The sequence below is a fragment of the Durio zibethinus genome, chromosome 6, assembly GCF_047325235.1.
Source record: "Durio zibethinus cultivar Kanyao isolate XHJ-2024 chromosome 6, ASM4732523v1, whole genome shotgun sequence".
In the NCBI taxonomy this organism is placed as follows: Eukaryota; Viridiplantae; Streptophyta; class Magnoliopsida; order Malvales; family Malvaceae; genus Durio; species Durio zibethinus.
Window position 1 is genome coordinate 5865057 of NC_143167.1, and position 14696 is coordinate 5879752.

The 14696-nt window shown below is 35.0% G+C and overlaps 3 protein-coding genes across 4 annotated transcripts; 1 reads left to right on the forward strand and 2 right to left on the reverse strand.

The window, feature by feature from the left end:
• Positions 1–7: 7 nt before the first annotated feature.
• LOC111284606 (protein SUPPRESSOR OF PPI1 LOCUS 2, chloroplastic) lies at positions 8–5051 on the forward strand. 2 transcript variants are annotated; one of them, XM_089761972.1, is made up of 11 exons: positions 8–297; positions 409–475; positions 588–623; positions 898–1042; positions 1213–1371; positions 1471–1541; positions 1793–1847; positions 1967–2082; positions 2504–2651; positions 3488–3557; positions 4389–5051. In XM_089761972.1, exons 1-11 carry the CDS (start codon positions 264–266, stop codon positions 4544–4546), a joined length of 1059 nt encoding a protein of 352 aa, XP_089618098.1. In that variant the 5' UTR covers positions 8–263; the 3' UTR covers positions 4547–5051. The 2 variants fall into 2 exon arrangements, with proteins under 2 accessions (XP_089618098.1, XP_022729096.2); XM_022873361.2 differs by having other exon boundaries at positions 13–297; positions 1793–1871.
• A 615-nt stretch (positions 5052–5666) lies between these two features.
• LOC111284607 (uncharacterized) lies at positions 5667–8108 on the reverse strand. Its single transcript, XM_022873363.2, has 3 exons — positions 7607–8108; positions 6267–6374; positions 5667–6181 (listed from the first exon to the last, which is right to left on the reverse strand). The coding sequence occupies exons 1-3, from the start codon at positions 7928–7930 to the stop codon at positions 5870–5872; spliced, it is 744 nt and encodes a 247-aa protein (XP_022729098.1). The 5' UTR covers positions 7931–8108; the 3' UTR covers positions 5667–5869.
• A 2929-nt stretch (positions 8109–11037) lies between these two features.
• Positions 11038–14551, reverse strand: LOC111286343 (glycosyltransferase BC10-like). Its single transcript, XM_022876252.2, has 2 exons — positions 13003–14551; positions 11038–11426 (listed from the first exon to the last, which is right to left on the reverse strand). The coding sequence occupies exon 1, from the start codon at positions 14262–14264 to the stop codon at positions 13014–13016; it is 1251 nt and encodes a 416-aa protein (XP_022731987.2). The 5' UTR covers positions 14265–14551; the 3' UTR covers positions 11038–11426; positions 13003–13013.
• Between the last annotated feature and the right edge of the window lie 145 nt (positions 14552–14696).

Here is a 14696-nt window from a genome sequence, read left to right on the forward strand (position 1 = left end):
CTTGGGTAGGATAAACTGTTACCCATAAAAACTTGGGTGAGACAAATAAATAAAACAAAACATAAAAAAGCTTCTTTCCCCTTCACCAAAGAAAAACATCACACAAAACACAAGATTCGTTTTTTTTTTTTTCCTTCTTTTTGTCTTCGCTGTTTTGCATAATTTCATTTCATGCAAAATGTTATCTTTGTCTAACTGACAGACGGACCCATTTGTCCAATCATTTTTCTTTGCTTAATGGTTTTTTTTTCCTAGCCGACTCTATGGGGGCTCAGAAGAGCATCCATGCAGGCAAAGGTAAGTCTTTTTTCATTTTTTGTTACGGTGACAGTCACATTTATTGCTTCATTCTTTATGAAAATAATAACTTTTGGGTTTTTTTTGTTGTTTTTGGTTTTGTAATGACAGCCAAAATTGATGTTAATGTTGATTTCACCCACAAGATATGTGCTTCCATGATGCTTCCTTCTTCAAGGTTCTTACTTAATCCTTCAATTTTTCATTGCTCTTTCACCCTTTATTTTTCTTCTTTATGGGAGTTTGGTTAATGGGTTTCCACTGGTCAATTAACTTTCTTTATCTAACAGGAACAGTGGTAGTCCTCTTTCCCTAGTAATTGGCAGGTATTTTCTGTTTAGTTTTTTTTTTTTTTAGTTAATATGTCATTTTTTGGTTGGTAAAAGATGTGGGTAAAGGAGATATTATTGGAATTTCTGATTTTTATATTGAATGAAATATTTGTTAGATTTTGTTATTTCTCCTTACCTCTTATGGTCTAGCAAATTGGGACACAAAATGAATTTCGAAAGATAGTATCTTTGGTTTCTTGGATTGAGTAGCCATTGAATTTAGATTTTGGGTATTAGTCCAACAGCTGATTCAATGTGTTTGTTGCAGTCTTTGCATTAAACACCCAAATTTATTTGGTGGAAGTGAGAAGCTTGATGTATCGTGGGATAAGGGGTTATATGATTCAAATATTTTGGTAGCTTATCGGAGGCCTCGACCCCAATGGGTTGCTCAACAATGTTTTGTCATGCAGGTACGTAGTTGATGTTGTTCAGTTGTTATTTCATGACCTTTGTGGATGAGAAAGAAACAAAGGGTACAGTTTACATTATAATTAGGATTGCTGTTTTTTTTGTTTAACAAAACCCATTTGTGAGGTAGGGGTGTGGATGTAGTTCTTATTTCTAGAATTATTTGGCCCAGCACTCACTTTCACCTGAGATTGGAGTCCATGGTATACCTGTGGACAATTTCTCTCGTTCAGGGAGTGGAGGTGTGAATTTGTCTCGATTATCAGTTGGATTGGATCTAAATGAACCTGCAAGTTCTAAATGGAGCAGCACAACAAGTATAAAATTTGAGGTATGTACAGAGCTTATTGCAGTCATAATCATTTATTACAGTTATACTCATTAGTACCTTAATTTTCTTGGGATGGAATGTGTGATGCCCACCTTACAGAATGTTCGCCTGTTGAGTGATGACGGGCGCTCCATTACCAGAGATCTTGACGGATTTCCTGTCACCTGCAGGTAAATATGCCTGTATTTTTCCAATTCCAAACAATATGATGAAAGGGTTCAGAGGCGTAGCTAAGGGGGACTGGCAAGGTTCATGGCCCCCCCAAAATTTTTTTTACACCATTGTAGTAGAATACTTCATCCCACCAAAAATAGTGCTCAGTCATCCTTTTTCTAGTAAAATTATTATTTGACCCCTGCTTTCTCATATTTCTGGCTTTGCCTTTGAACTGGTTGTCGACAATAATTTAATTCTTCTGCAGTGGCAATGCCCATGACAGTATGGTAGTCTTAAAGCAAGAATCTCGATATGCGAAGGCAAATGATCGCAGCTTTTCTCGTGTAATTTGCTCGTTTCTACGACAATATGGTTAGTGAAATATGCCATCCATGTATCTTGAATAAGGGCACTAACTGGATTTTTCTCCTCATTTCAGTTTGCTATGCAAATAGAACAAGGAATTCCAGTTCTATCCAAGTGGTTAATCTTCAATCAATTCAAATTTGTTGCATCAAAGGGCATCAAACTTGGACCTGCCTTTCTCTTGACAAGGCAAGCGATGTTATATTTTTAACCCCTTTTCCCTCCCCTCCATTGGTGCATGGAGGTGATAAACTTGATTGTATTGAGGGGGATTAATGGTAAGCAGAAATTGTTAGCATGAAAGATGAAGCAAGATATACAAGGATGGTTTGGGAGCTTGTAATGAACTGTGCAGGAAACATAAGAGATGCTTTTATAGAGGTTTGTTTGGCAATGTACCAGAACTAGAGATAATAATACTACAGAAAGAAAAGAAGCCAACTTGTCCTACATGAAGTGTAAATATAAAGTATTTATTTGAGATTAAAAAATTGATTGGAATTCCTGGCTTGACTTTGAAGGGTGCATGAATCCTGCTCTAGATTAGATAACTAGATCAGGTGTTATATCATTTTTAAATTTGCTTAACTCTTACCTTTTCCTTGGACAGCATGACAGGTGGTTCCATTGTAGGAGATATGGCTCCATATCAAGCATTTGCAATTGGTGGTCTGGGTAGCGTGCGAGGCTATGGTGAAGGTGCTGTTGGATGTGGAAGATCATGCTTGGTTGCTAATACTGAACTGACATTTCCTTTGGTATGTAATTGCTTTATTATTATATAGAGGGCATTGCGTTCTAAGAATCTGTATTTGGTATTTTTCCTACATTTATTGTCTGTGATAGCTGTTTAATAGGCATGTTTAACTGCCACAGTGCTGTATGCATCATTCGAAATTTCTTAACTTCAAACAATAGCTGCTAGATTGAGAGAGTGATTTGTGTTAGTTTGATGGTTTAACCTAAATTATTTTGGGGTACTTCTTCCTTCTATGTTGTGTGCATGCTTGAGCATACATTTTAGTTTAAAAGAAAAGCCAAACAAAACCAAACAATTTGGTTTGCGTTGGTTGGTATGATTAAAAGTTTGGGTTTGTTTATAAACTGGAGAGAATTTTTTACTCTTCTTGATGCTTAAACTGGACTGAATCATTATTTTGGTTTCATAGAAACCAAACCAAATTGAAAACTGAAGTAATAAATATACGTGCGGTCCCCAGTTACACCAAGTATCATCCTGGTAATTTAATTCCTACATAACCTAATTTTATTTTAAAATCTAGAATGATGAATTTGTCATTAAATTAACTTAACTTTGGAGTGATGAAATTCCTGTGCATGCTAAACTTGAAGTACTTAATGGTTTATATATAAATTATGTTGAAGTACATTAATTTGTATTTAATTATATCCATTAAGGAAGGCCCCGAAAAATCCCTGGCGCAAATTACAACCAAGGTTTTGTTTGGTTTCTACACTGTTCATTCTATTTTAAAAATTGTTAGAAAATTTGATTGTGTCATTCTAACTTATCGTGTAGATGTCATGAAACAGAAGCTTGACATGACCTTAGCTTATTTTTTGCTGCATTCAGAGCAAGATGTTGGAAGGTTCTGTTTTCCTGGACTGTGGAACTGATTTGGGCTCTGGTCGGCTTGTACCTGGTGAGTCTCATTCATCTACATGCATATGACACAAAAATTACTGACAAACTTTTATCTTAATGATAATCAAATCTTTTGCTTCTAGTTTTCACTAAACATTGTTTCTATTTCTAAACTTTTGTTAATTCTCAACTAGTTGCATTTTGTATCACATGTTTAAACAGCATGATTTGGCTTTCTACGACTCATGAAGCACATGCTTCCTTTTAGTATTTATCATACAACTATGCCCAGCCAGAAATTCCTACCAGGACGCTGAGCCGTTGGCATCTGCTGGCCTCTTCATCTTCTTCACTTGAATACATGGTTTATCCTGGAATTTTAGGATGGTAGTTGATTTTAGATGTCAAATTCTGGTATTGATGCATCATATCTTGAATATTCCAACTCATGGATAAAGCATCCTAGTCTTTCATTTTCTGATCTTTTTTGCTGGCACTTTGAGACCTGCGTTATGAACAATTATCCTGTAGCATCCAATCGCTTTGGAGATGCCTTAGGTGCATGAACTTAGCTTATATCCTCTAATTGTTATTCTCGTTAAAATTCTTGCAATTCTAGGAACAATTAACTGTACTGTTGCCAATATTTATTTTTATGAATAGAATTGAGTGTAGATAGCCTCGAAAGTGCCATGCAATGGAAGATATCTAGGAAAGGAATTGATTAGTTGTAAATCTAGTAAATAAGAATGTGAAAGGAATGGCACCTTTTAATTATCTTTTTATTATATTTTATGTTATGGAAGCCATATCACTAATTCACCAGTGCAGCAGAACTGCCTTTCCAGAATTTGTACTTCTTATGACCAGTTTAATATACGAGTTTCAGGAAATCCAGCATTGAGACAGGGCAAACCAGGATCTGGAGTTGGACTTGGATACGGTCTTCGCTTCAAGTCTCCACTTGGTCATTTCCAGTTTGATTATGCCATCAATGCCTTTCAACAGAAGACTCTATACTTTGGCATCACAAATCTTGCTTCTTGAATGTCTTATCCACACAAGCTGCCAAATTCTTGCTCTTCCAATTTCATTGTTATGGAAGAAGATCATTTCAAGGAGAAAATGGGGAGAAGAATGGAAAAGGGTTGGGTTAGGGACGGAGGATGGTGCTGGGATGCCTTTGATGTCTAAAGGGTTGTGGGTGCTGCAGACTCTGGTATATTGACCGTCTTCAACAAGTGATACGGTTGCCATTTCATGGATAAATTCTTAAAGCTGCATGTATCTAAGGTTTTTCCCTTTCTCTTGTGCAAGTATTGTACTTGCAAGATTCTAGAGTAGAAACATTCCATGCAATTTCTTTGGGAAACATTTTATACATCATCGATTCTTAAAGTAGAGGGTTTCGAGGAAGAAACAAAGTACAGGCTTTAGAGGTTGAAGATTTTTGTACAAATACTTATTCAAGTAGAAACTAGTCAATTTATGTGTAAGAGAGCTCACTTTCTTGTTGACATTTCCCTTCATATCCTCACATTGATACTGTTATTCATTCTTAGAGTAGAAGTCACTTCATCTAGATTACCTTAAGATACCAGAATATGTTAAGTTCTAAAATCGTGGCCTTGGCGTTTGGGGGTGGTCGGTTTCAGGCATTTTAGGTGGTTTGGTCATAACAGGAAATAAATGATATCATGCATCTTCTTTACCTAGATTACCATCTGTAGTTTTTATTTTAGGAGGAACCACCAAGAAAAGATAATTAAAAATAAGATTGTGTGCGAGAAGCATGTGTATCTGTGTGACTGTATCATTCAAAATAAGATTCTTTCTCCAGGGAAAGAATTGATATCTGTCTAGTTTTGTTAAGCTAGACCATTGTAGTTAGAACTTGAAAGAAGCAAAGAACGACCACTATTGAGTTTAAATTCTGCTGCATCTTGTGTAAAATGAACACAAATTGAGACTACCATGAACCTTGATTCGTCGTTTGCGCCAACCAAAGTTTTAGCCTTTTGGTTCTCAAAGCTTCAGGAATAACTTGGTTAGTCAACTACTCTGCTTTCCATCAAACAATCATTGCAAAGTTAAAGCAAAGTGTTTTCCTCAGTTTTAAAGACTGGGTTCATCATTCAGCTTATTCATTTAAGCACAAATGACTAAATATAGAGTAAGAAGAACTATGCATTTAAAACGAGCAAGAACAGAGAACCTTGAGTTCAGAAAAAATCAGCCAAAAGACAGAAATTCCGATAGGGAAATCTTCAAAGAGGGAGATTAAAATAAGATTTGAACGCGACAAACATAAAACATCATTACAAAGGAAGATAATACGTCATCATGTGCAATTCTTCATGTCACGAGTAGTTAAAAGAACTTGTTGTATTGGCTGGTAAGCGAATCCCGAAGATTTGAATACAAACTGTAGAGCGAATATTGCCTGAGATTTTCTACTTCATACCATGAGTTGAGAACAGCAAGATGCTTGTCTGTGCCAGAAAAAGCAAGCTGTATCCCAATGCTACAATCTACAGAACCCCCTCGGTTTTTGCAGTCTGATATTTTGATAGCACAATCTTGTTTGTTGAGACAAACAAAATTGGATTTGCCTGCGCATGAAGCACATCCATCTCTCTTCCAGTATAAGTTCTGTAGCCTACCCTTCTGAAACTCAAGCACCTACTAAGACAGAAATTTGTTTTGCCCAATAAGCAACGAAGGAAGCATTAATAAAAGACAAAGCCCCAGAATTATGTGTCCTTACCAGAGTAAAACTATTTACAGTGTATGTGCTGTTTGCAACAAATGCAGGGACAGACCTTGCAGCATATTTTCGACCAGCAAATGCCACCATATACCCACCATAAGTATCCTGGGAAGTTCAAACGTATTTGGAATTGATGCATTGTTTTAGTGTTTCAAACTTTATGTTCTTACTTCAGCTGCATAAACAAGAATGTAAAATGCAGACACAAAACAGTAAAAACAGACAATGAAGGTTCATGTAAACATGATAGATCAGACAGGCCATAAAAACAACTGAAATATCTTCTTTCATCTCCTAAACATGGCTGATATGTTCAGTTCCTCATAGATGATATAATTTTTTTCCGCCGTAATTGAGTTCAATTGTTGACAGATAAGTTGCACCCAAATGTTCCTAGCAAGTGCTCCAATACATAACAGCTACTTGTTGAAGAAAAGGGTAGGATCATAGGCATGTTGGACTTTTAAAACAAGAAAGTGTTGATGTCAAATGGGGAATGGGATGACTCCCCTAAACAGTATCTTTTCCATTTAAAGATCAAAAGAGTGAAACAAAGGTATAATAATTCCATACATGATATAGAAGGCACAAACGGAGTTAGACAGGAAGTTAAAAATCCTCTTCTTGAAACAATGAAACCCCTTTCAGACGAGCAGCCATATCAAATACTAACTTATTGACATATAAGATTGCCCCCAAAGCTATTCAGCATCAAAAGGAGTAACATTTTCACCTGTAATGTGTCAAGAACTGTATTTCTAATAAAATCCTAGTTCCATAAGCCTTTTCTTGCCATCTTGAAATCACATATGAACACCCAGCACTCAGTCGGTTCAAACAGCCAACTCTAAGAGGCGGCATCCAGCAAGTCTCGGTTCAAATCTCAACACCAGCAACTTCGCCGTATCCCAGGCAGTGGTTCTATGTAAAAAAGAAAAAAAAAATCACATCCATATTGACCTACACTTGTGAACACCTGTAACTTCAACTATAATCTCCCATTCTTCTGATAGGCAGTAGTTGGTTTCTAATGTAAATAGCCAAACTTAACGCGGTCAAACTCAATGTTTCCTAACATTGATTATCTTTTATATTTCATAATCTTTAACCATTTGTATTTCTCAAAAACTTTCACTACTTAAAAAACATCAACAACAAACAGGTTCCTGTTTTCTACAGATTCAAGCCATAAAAAGTCTCTAAGTTAAAGAATAGAACTTTAACCGAAACACAAAAGAGGAAACTTTAAAGCAAATTCCACATCCAAAAATAAAGCTGAAAAATGAAAATCCAAAACCCAAAACTGGGAAATTAGAATGATCCTTTGAAATCATTACCGGGAAGAAACTGGAAGTATTGATAGTAAGGAGGGAGATCTCATCGAGTTTAGGCCTAAAGACAGCGAGTTGAGAGTTCAAAGAAGAAAGAGAAAGGCGGCGGTCACAGGGGGATAGTTGGTGAGACAGGTTGAAGAAGAAAGAATCTCTGGAAGCAAATGCTATGCCAAAAGTGAACCCATCCGAGATTTTAACCTTGGTGTCTGAACATGGTAGGTAGACTCCGTTGGTGTCGGTTGATGCTTTGATGTCGCTGGGGAAAGTTGCTGTTGCTAAGAAGATGAGGAAGGGGACAAGGAGCTGCTGGGTTTTGAGGTTGGGCATTTTTAGCCTAGTCAAGTAAAAGAACAAAGAAGACAGCTTTTGAGTTTGGATTTGCGTTTGGGTTTGGTTTTGTTTGAGAAAATGTTGGGAGTAATGGAACTGAAAAACAGGAAATCAGAAGGTGAATTTGGTTGTTCTTGCTTTGAATCTTGTCAGAAGCTGTTTCCCACTTCTTTTTACAATTAAAAATTACAAATTGTCAACGGTACTTTCTAATTTCCATGCATGGAGTTGGGCCGATGGTGCTTTTGGCACGTGACGGCCCAAAAACAACCTTTTGATTTTCATATCATATTTAAAATTAATAAAATCACAAAAATTTTACCTACAATTAAGCTTCGAGCACTTGACAGCAGCCCATCACTCCATTTTATACAAAAAAAAAAAAAAAAATTGTCCAACATTTTGATCGATACAAAAAGAAAATAAAAAAAAAATTTAGAGAAACGATATTGGTTGAGATGTTTCCAAAGGAAAATATTGTCATATTGACATAAGTCACATTTCATTCAACTTTGTAATCCACAAAGGCAGAAACAAAGGAATTTGCAACAAAGAAAAATCCATATAACTTAAAATTCTTTCTTTCAAGAAAAAAATGGGGGAAATTGGTAAAAAATATATTGAATTTATATAATTATACACAATATATATTAGGTTCCGATAAGTGGATACACGAATTAATTTTTTTTTATATTTAACTATTTTAATGTGAGTGTAAACACATAAATTAATATTATTTAAACACTTCTATGTTCAATTTATATATAAAAAATATATAATTAATATATCAAATAATAATAAAATTAAAGTTTATGATAAAATTTTTTTGTCAAATTTCAAAATAAATGATAAACAATATTATTGAGTAAAAAAATATAAAAATATTATTAAGATTTATCATAGGGTCGAATCAAGTCTGATGATGTTGAGAATTTTATATCTAAGACAACATGATCCGTTAAATCCAATATGTTCGATTTCAAATGTAAGCCCATATCTAGTTCAAATGGGCATGTGGGTGAGGAAATCTTATTCGCCTTGGTAGAAATTAAAGGGAGAAGAGGATAAATGTGAAGGAAGAAAAAGGGTAACAAAGTGGGGAAAATGTAAGAAGAATGATTAGGAGTATTTATTTAATCATTTTGTTAATTTTGATTTGAATTCTTTAAAATTGAATTAATCAAATTATATTTTTTTATTTTTTTAATCAAGTTAATTTTTTTTAATTTTTAAAATTAATTCGATCGTTTCGATTATTTTTTTTGATTAATTAAATAATAAAATACATTAAATTAAAATATATTTTAAAATTTTATTTTTCATAAGTAAAATAAATTAAATAAAATTATTTGATAATAATATTCAAATATCAAAATATTAAATTAAAAACTCTAATAATTTAATTTGAAATGAAATGAACAATTTCATATATTTTTGTTTTATATATAAATTTTATAATATTTTGATTAAAATTTTGATTAATTTAATTTTTGAATCGAATTAATTAAAAATAAAAAATTTTTAAAATTCGATTCATTGATTCAATTAAAATTAAACTATAAATACTTTTAAGAATGACAATGAAAAACCATTGTTACTGTAACTAAGTGAAACGATCAATATCAAATTTAATAATAATAACAATAAAAAAAATAACTATCTTTAAAGAAAAGGACAAAGACAACGATTATTCGGACGTGAATTAAAAGCAATGAATAGCAGCCCTTGTTTTTGTGGTGAGTCACAACCACCCAATTTATAATCACATTTAGTGGAATGTCAGCCAATTAAAGTAATTATAAGCATTTAAAGTCAAAGATTTAACACCCACCTCTGTCAATGATGTAAACCTTCCATGTTTTCATTTCTAAATGATCAATCAAATATTGGTAGTATCAGAGCTCACTTGGACAATTAATTATATATATATTGAATTAATAACGAAATTCGCATTCGAGATCATTTAAAATCATTATTTATTACTAACATATAATCGGTGATTACTTAAGCTAAATTTAAGCTTTATATTTAAGAAAATGATGTTCATATGATTTTTATTAGGGATAGTTTTTAGTTCATATGATAAATTGATTTTTTTATTTAAAATTATCAATAAATAATTAAAAATATTTTTTATATTTAGATTGACCTAACACATATAATATTATGTCAATTCGAATACGTTATTATTTTATTTTATAGACCTTTCACCTTTTATTTATAAATAAAGTTATCTAAATATTAATAATCAAATTTAATTTTCTCTTTTACTTTCCTGTTTATTTTTCTTTCTGATCTTTTTTATCTGACTTCTAATTTAAATATTGAAATAAAATATAAATAATACTCTCTAGTTTTACTCCTAATAACTCTCATTTTCTTATAATTTCAGGATCTTTACCCCTAACTCGAAGTTTAACATAAACAATTTTTTTTATATCAAATTAATCAAATCTTATTTATTCATTTAAAACTCCTATTTATGGTGCACAAACGACATGGTGGAATAATAGGTAAAAAAAAATGGTTCTGGAATGGGACTTTGTTATTAATTACTACTGTAAATTTACTAATGTGACCCTTTCTAGTGGCATATGAATCGGCAACCATCTGCCAAATAACAGGGGTAGAAAAGTACATATAAAATGTAGCATGAGGGAGACCAAGTAACATTCGGCATGCGTATCTCAATCTTTTGTTGTTGTTAGACAAAACCCAACAGCAACCCTTTTTAACTCGTTCACATGATGCAAGAATCTAAGAACGAACATACTTGGTCCATCAGTGTCGGCAAGCCAGCTCATTCTCATGAAACTTCTCCCCCAATTCGGCCAAAATATGAGACATGACACAACCCAACAACTTGCCTTCCGATATTCTTCAATGTGGGAATAATACTCAAATTTTTTCTTATTTCTTCCTGCTGTTGTAGGTTAATCAAGTCCTAATGCAATGGTTGCAAAGTTTATGCCCCTTTTAAAGTATCAATACAGATGTTGTATTTGGAAAACTTTCTTAAAAGAGCATGAGCATGAATTAAGAACAAAAGTGGTAGTAAAAAAATGACATAAAGATGAAAAAATAAAAAAAAAAGTGGAGGCCAATTTAAAGAGAAAAGGTGAGTTGTATAGTTTTGCCCTCTGCATCTTTCATTCACTTCAATCCAATGCCATCACTTTCTTAAGAAGAGATCGAATTTGATTGTATTTCATACATAATGTGTACAAATCACACAACAAAATGACAAAAACCTAGTGCCGCTTACACACATTTACACCATCAAAATACACCTTTACCAAAAGAACCAGCCTTTGGCTGCCTTTTTTTTTTCCACTATTATGAAAATTTTTGATCCCCTTTATGTTTCTAAAGATTCTAAACAAGTTGGAGCTTTTGGGGCTTGCTTGGTTGTGGGCACTTTACGCCTCCTCAAAAAACCATATTCCCCTGCAAATTCTGCTCCAAGCTAGTTCCTCAAAAAACCTCTATTCACCTGTGAAAATAGAGCACCAGTCAGTCCATGAATGAACACAGAATCTTTATATGAATGCTTATATTTCTAGACAGAAATTATATTAAAGCATCCGCATTCCAAGGACATGGAGAAGCATCAAACATGAGTAACCCCCAGACATACAAATACCAAGCACTTCCCCTACCAAAGTAGAAAACCAAGGCATTCTATAAGCTTTGCTTGGTATTTATGCCCAAATTAATCACTAGCAAACCCCCATATTGCAAAGGCTGCATTAGTATTAACCCTGAAATAAGAGGGAGAAGGGAAGGGCCAAAGGCAAGATGCTTTGATCTAAGTGTTAAGAAGAACCAAATGATCATCGTTCAAATTATACAAAACTTCCGTCTTCCTAACTTGGTTATGTATATCTCAAAATAACTCATCTTCCTAAAATGGTTGATATCTAGATCTCAATCTTTTCAAAGCTTCTTTCAATCTTTTAACTCTTTTCAGTCATTCTAAGGCCTTGTAGTATGCGCATCCAAATGCACTTCGGTTCTAAAGCTAAAATTGCACTAATAAATAATTATCCAAATCTTTTATGAATTATTCCTTCAGTATAAATTGGTCAAAAGTTTTAACTTAAAAATTGGCCACAAATCATTCTTTAAGATTATTGTCTTGTTCAAAAAATTAATCTGGTTAAAAGTTAGGCAGTCAAGTAAAAGTACATCAATGGTGAATATTAAACAATGTGTTATCACAGATTTGGCAAGAAATGGCTAACAAGACAACAACTAGAGAATTAGGTTACCTTCTTTGACCTTACTTTTTACTCTTTACAAAGTTTAGGAGCAGTCCCTAACCATAAAATAAGGTAGGATATTTTTGGATTTGGCTGATTTAAAACACAAGGATTCTTCTTTTTAATTTGAACTACATTCTGAAGGCAATGAGCATTACATTTAAAAAAAATTTCAGTTATAAAAGATTGAATAAACCAAATGCATTCTAAGCTTCTCAAAAAGGAAGTCCTTGATTGACAACTAATAGAAACCAGAGTAGCAATGCTGAATTCATGAAAAATAAATAAAAGAACAAACAATGAAATAACAGAATCATCCCATCTTCAAAACTTAATGCAACCAAGATCTACCCCAAAGACATTGGTTCATTATCTTCCGAGGTGAGTTAAATCATGCTCTTCCATTTGATCAAATCCATTTTCATTTATTTATAGCACGTGTTGTACACTCTTACAAGAGAATCCATACCAAATTCATGAAAGGAAAGGACTTCTATGTGAAATGGCAACGGTGATTAAGAAGTAAGAACGGTTCCTATAAGAACTGGTCTGGTTGAAAAATCTACCTTGAAAGATTCTAATTTCCAAATTCAAAATCTGCAAAAAAAGCAAACCGATCCAATAACATTTTATATTGACTCTGACTTCTTCCACTAAGTGTAAATGAAAGTACCAACTTTCCAAGGTTCGCTTACCCAACCACACCATCCATCCCCATAACCCAACTCGCTGAGAATATTCACTCACCACCTAGTCAACTAAAAAAAAATAATAATAAATCATCAAAAAAGAAGAATTTTTACTTACCAGGAACAATCTCAATCTCTAAGAATGACCGACTCAGCAATACCCATCAAGGGTCTTAAACAATCCGGCGAGAACTTCCTAGCAAACAAGTAAGAACTAGAGTAATTCGACTTCCTCAACTCATAAATCAACTTAGCCGACACTTCTTTCGGCTTATACATATAGGGGTGACCCGCCACCGTTCCCGTCCAATTAACCCGAGTTAAAGTATAGTGGGTCACCCCATTTGGAACTTGCATTGATAACAAAGTAGGAAAATAATGCTCTTCCGGGTAACACTCGTCGGCACGATAACACGGTAACTTAAATTTCCTCCAAAGCGTCCGATCTTTTATCACCAATAACGCGTGTTTCCGAGTCAACACAAAGAACTGCGATCCAACTCGGAACTCCTCAAACGGTACTTCAGGCATCATCACGAAACGGCCACGCGCTACATACCGTTTCCACAGTCTGGGTTCCCTGGAAATGATCTCGATGAACGATTTATACTTGACCCGGACACCATACTGAGTCAAGTCAGACGAGTGGGGGTCTGAGTTGGAGGTGAGATCGAAGTTTTTGGAGGTGAAGAGGGAGCGGTAGATGTAATTGAAGGAATGGAGAGGGATGCAGTATTGGGAGAGGACTGCGAAGTAAGCATTGGCGGGATCGTCGAGGATGGCAGTGGCGAGAAGGCGTCGGGTGGCGGAGATTAGCGTAGCAGAAGCTCGGAAAGTGCGTTTGGCGTTTGGGATAAAAGAGTCATCGAAAACGGTGCCTTTGGGGCGAGTTATGTTGACAGTGGGGTCAGCGTGGACGTAGATGTTGTAAAAGGAAGCTTTTGCGGATCGGAAGAAACGGTTCCAAAGAGGGAGGAAATAGAGGTCGGTGTTGGTTAAGAAAAGGAAAGCGATTTTGGGGGAGGAGGCCGAGGAGAGGTGGGAGGAGGCGGAGGAAGGGGTGGTGGCGCGGTGGAAGAGATGGAGGTCGTCGAGTTCGTCGGTGATAGAGATGGGGGGGAGAGGGTGGGGACGGAGACTTGGGGCTAAGAGGAAGAAAAGGATTGGGAGGGAAAGGAGAAGAGAAAAGGAGAGAATGAAAGGGGTGGAGAACATTGAAGAAGGGATTTTGAACAAAGAAAGGAGGAAACGGGAGGAATTGGGAGGGAAAGGTGGGTGTCTTATACAACTTTGGAGTGAGAGTGGAATTGTGAAAATATGGGAAGAAGAAGAAGAAGAAGAAGAAGAAATGTTGAAAGGCTGCAGCTTTGAAGAAGCCATGGTGGAATAAATAATGCGAGCAATTTTCAATTTTGAAATGAAAAAGGAAAATATTTTTTTTAGGTTTATTTTAAAGGGAATTTTGGGTTTGGGGCCTGGGTTTAATGTGTTGTTTGGATGGGCGGGGGTTTGGAAATTTTAGGGTTTGATTTTGTTTTTCAGGTTTTGATACTCCCAAGAAAAATGTTTTTTTCTTTCCCAGAGTGAGGGTAGGGGAAGGGCAGTGACAGAGAGAGAGAGAGAGAGAGAGAGAGAGAGTGAGAGAGGCGTTGCCATGCTTTGGAATTGGGGGGAGGGGATGAAAGTGTTATTTTAATGGGCTTTAATGGGTATTTAGGAGATTTCAAGTGAAGAAGGATTAAACGGCGTTACAGATAACGGAGGCGGTGGATTTTTATTTTACCTATGTTGGACCGACTGCTCACAGGTTTA

Bases quoted from the DNA above. Each gene is read 5' to 3' on its own strand.
- LOC111284606 (XM_022873361.2), top strand. From the start codon at position 264: ATGGGGGCTCAGAAGAGCATCCATGCAGGCAAAG. The intron at 1,542-1,792 runs GTAAATATGCCT...ATTCTTCTGCAG, and splicing joins GGATTTCCTGTCACCTGCAG to TGGCAATGCCCATGACAGTA. The intron at 2,652-3,487 runs GTATGTAATTGC...TGCTGCATTCAG, and splicing joins CTGAACTGACATTTCCTTTG to AGCAAGATGTTGGAAGGTTC.
- LOC111286343 (XM_022876252.2), bottom strand. From the start codon at position 14,264: ATGGCTTCTTCAAAGCTGCAGCCTTTCAACATTTCTTCTTCTTCTTCT.
- LOC111284607 (XM_022873363.2), bottom strand. From the start codon at position 7,930: ATGCCCAACCTCAAAACCCAGCAGCTCCTTGTCCCCTTCCTCATCTTC. The intron at 6,375-7,606 runs GTAATGATTTCA...TGAACTTCCCAG, and splicing joins ATACTTCCAGTTTCTTCCCG to GATACTTATGGTGGGTATAT. The intron at 6,182-6,266 runs GTAAGGACACAT...CTGTCTTAGTAG, and splicing joins CTGTAAATAGTTTTACTCTG to GTGCTTGAGTTTCAGAAGGG.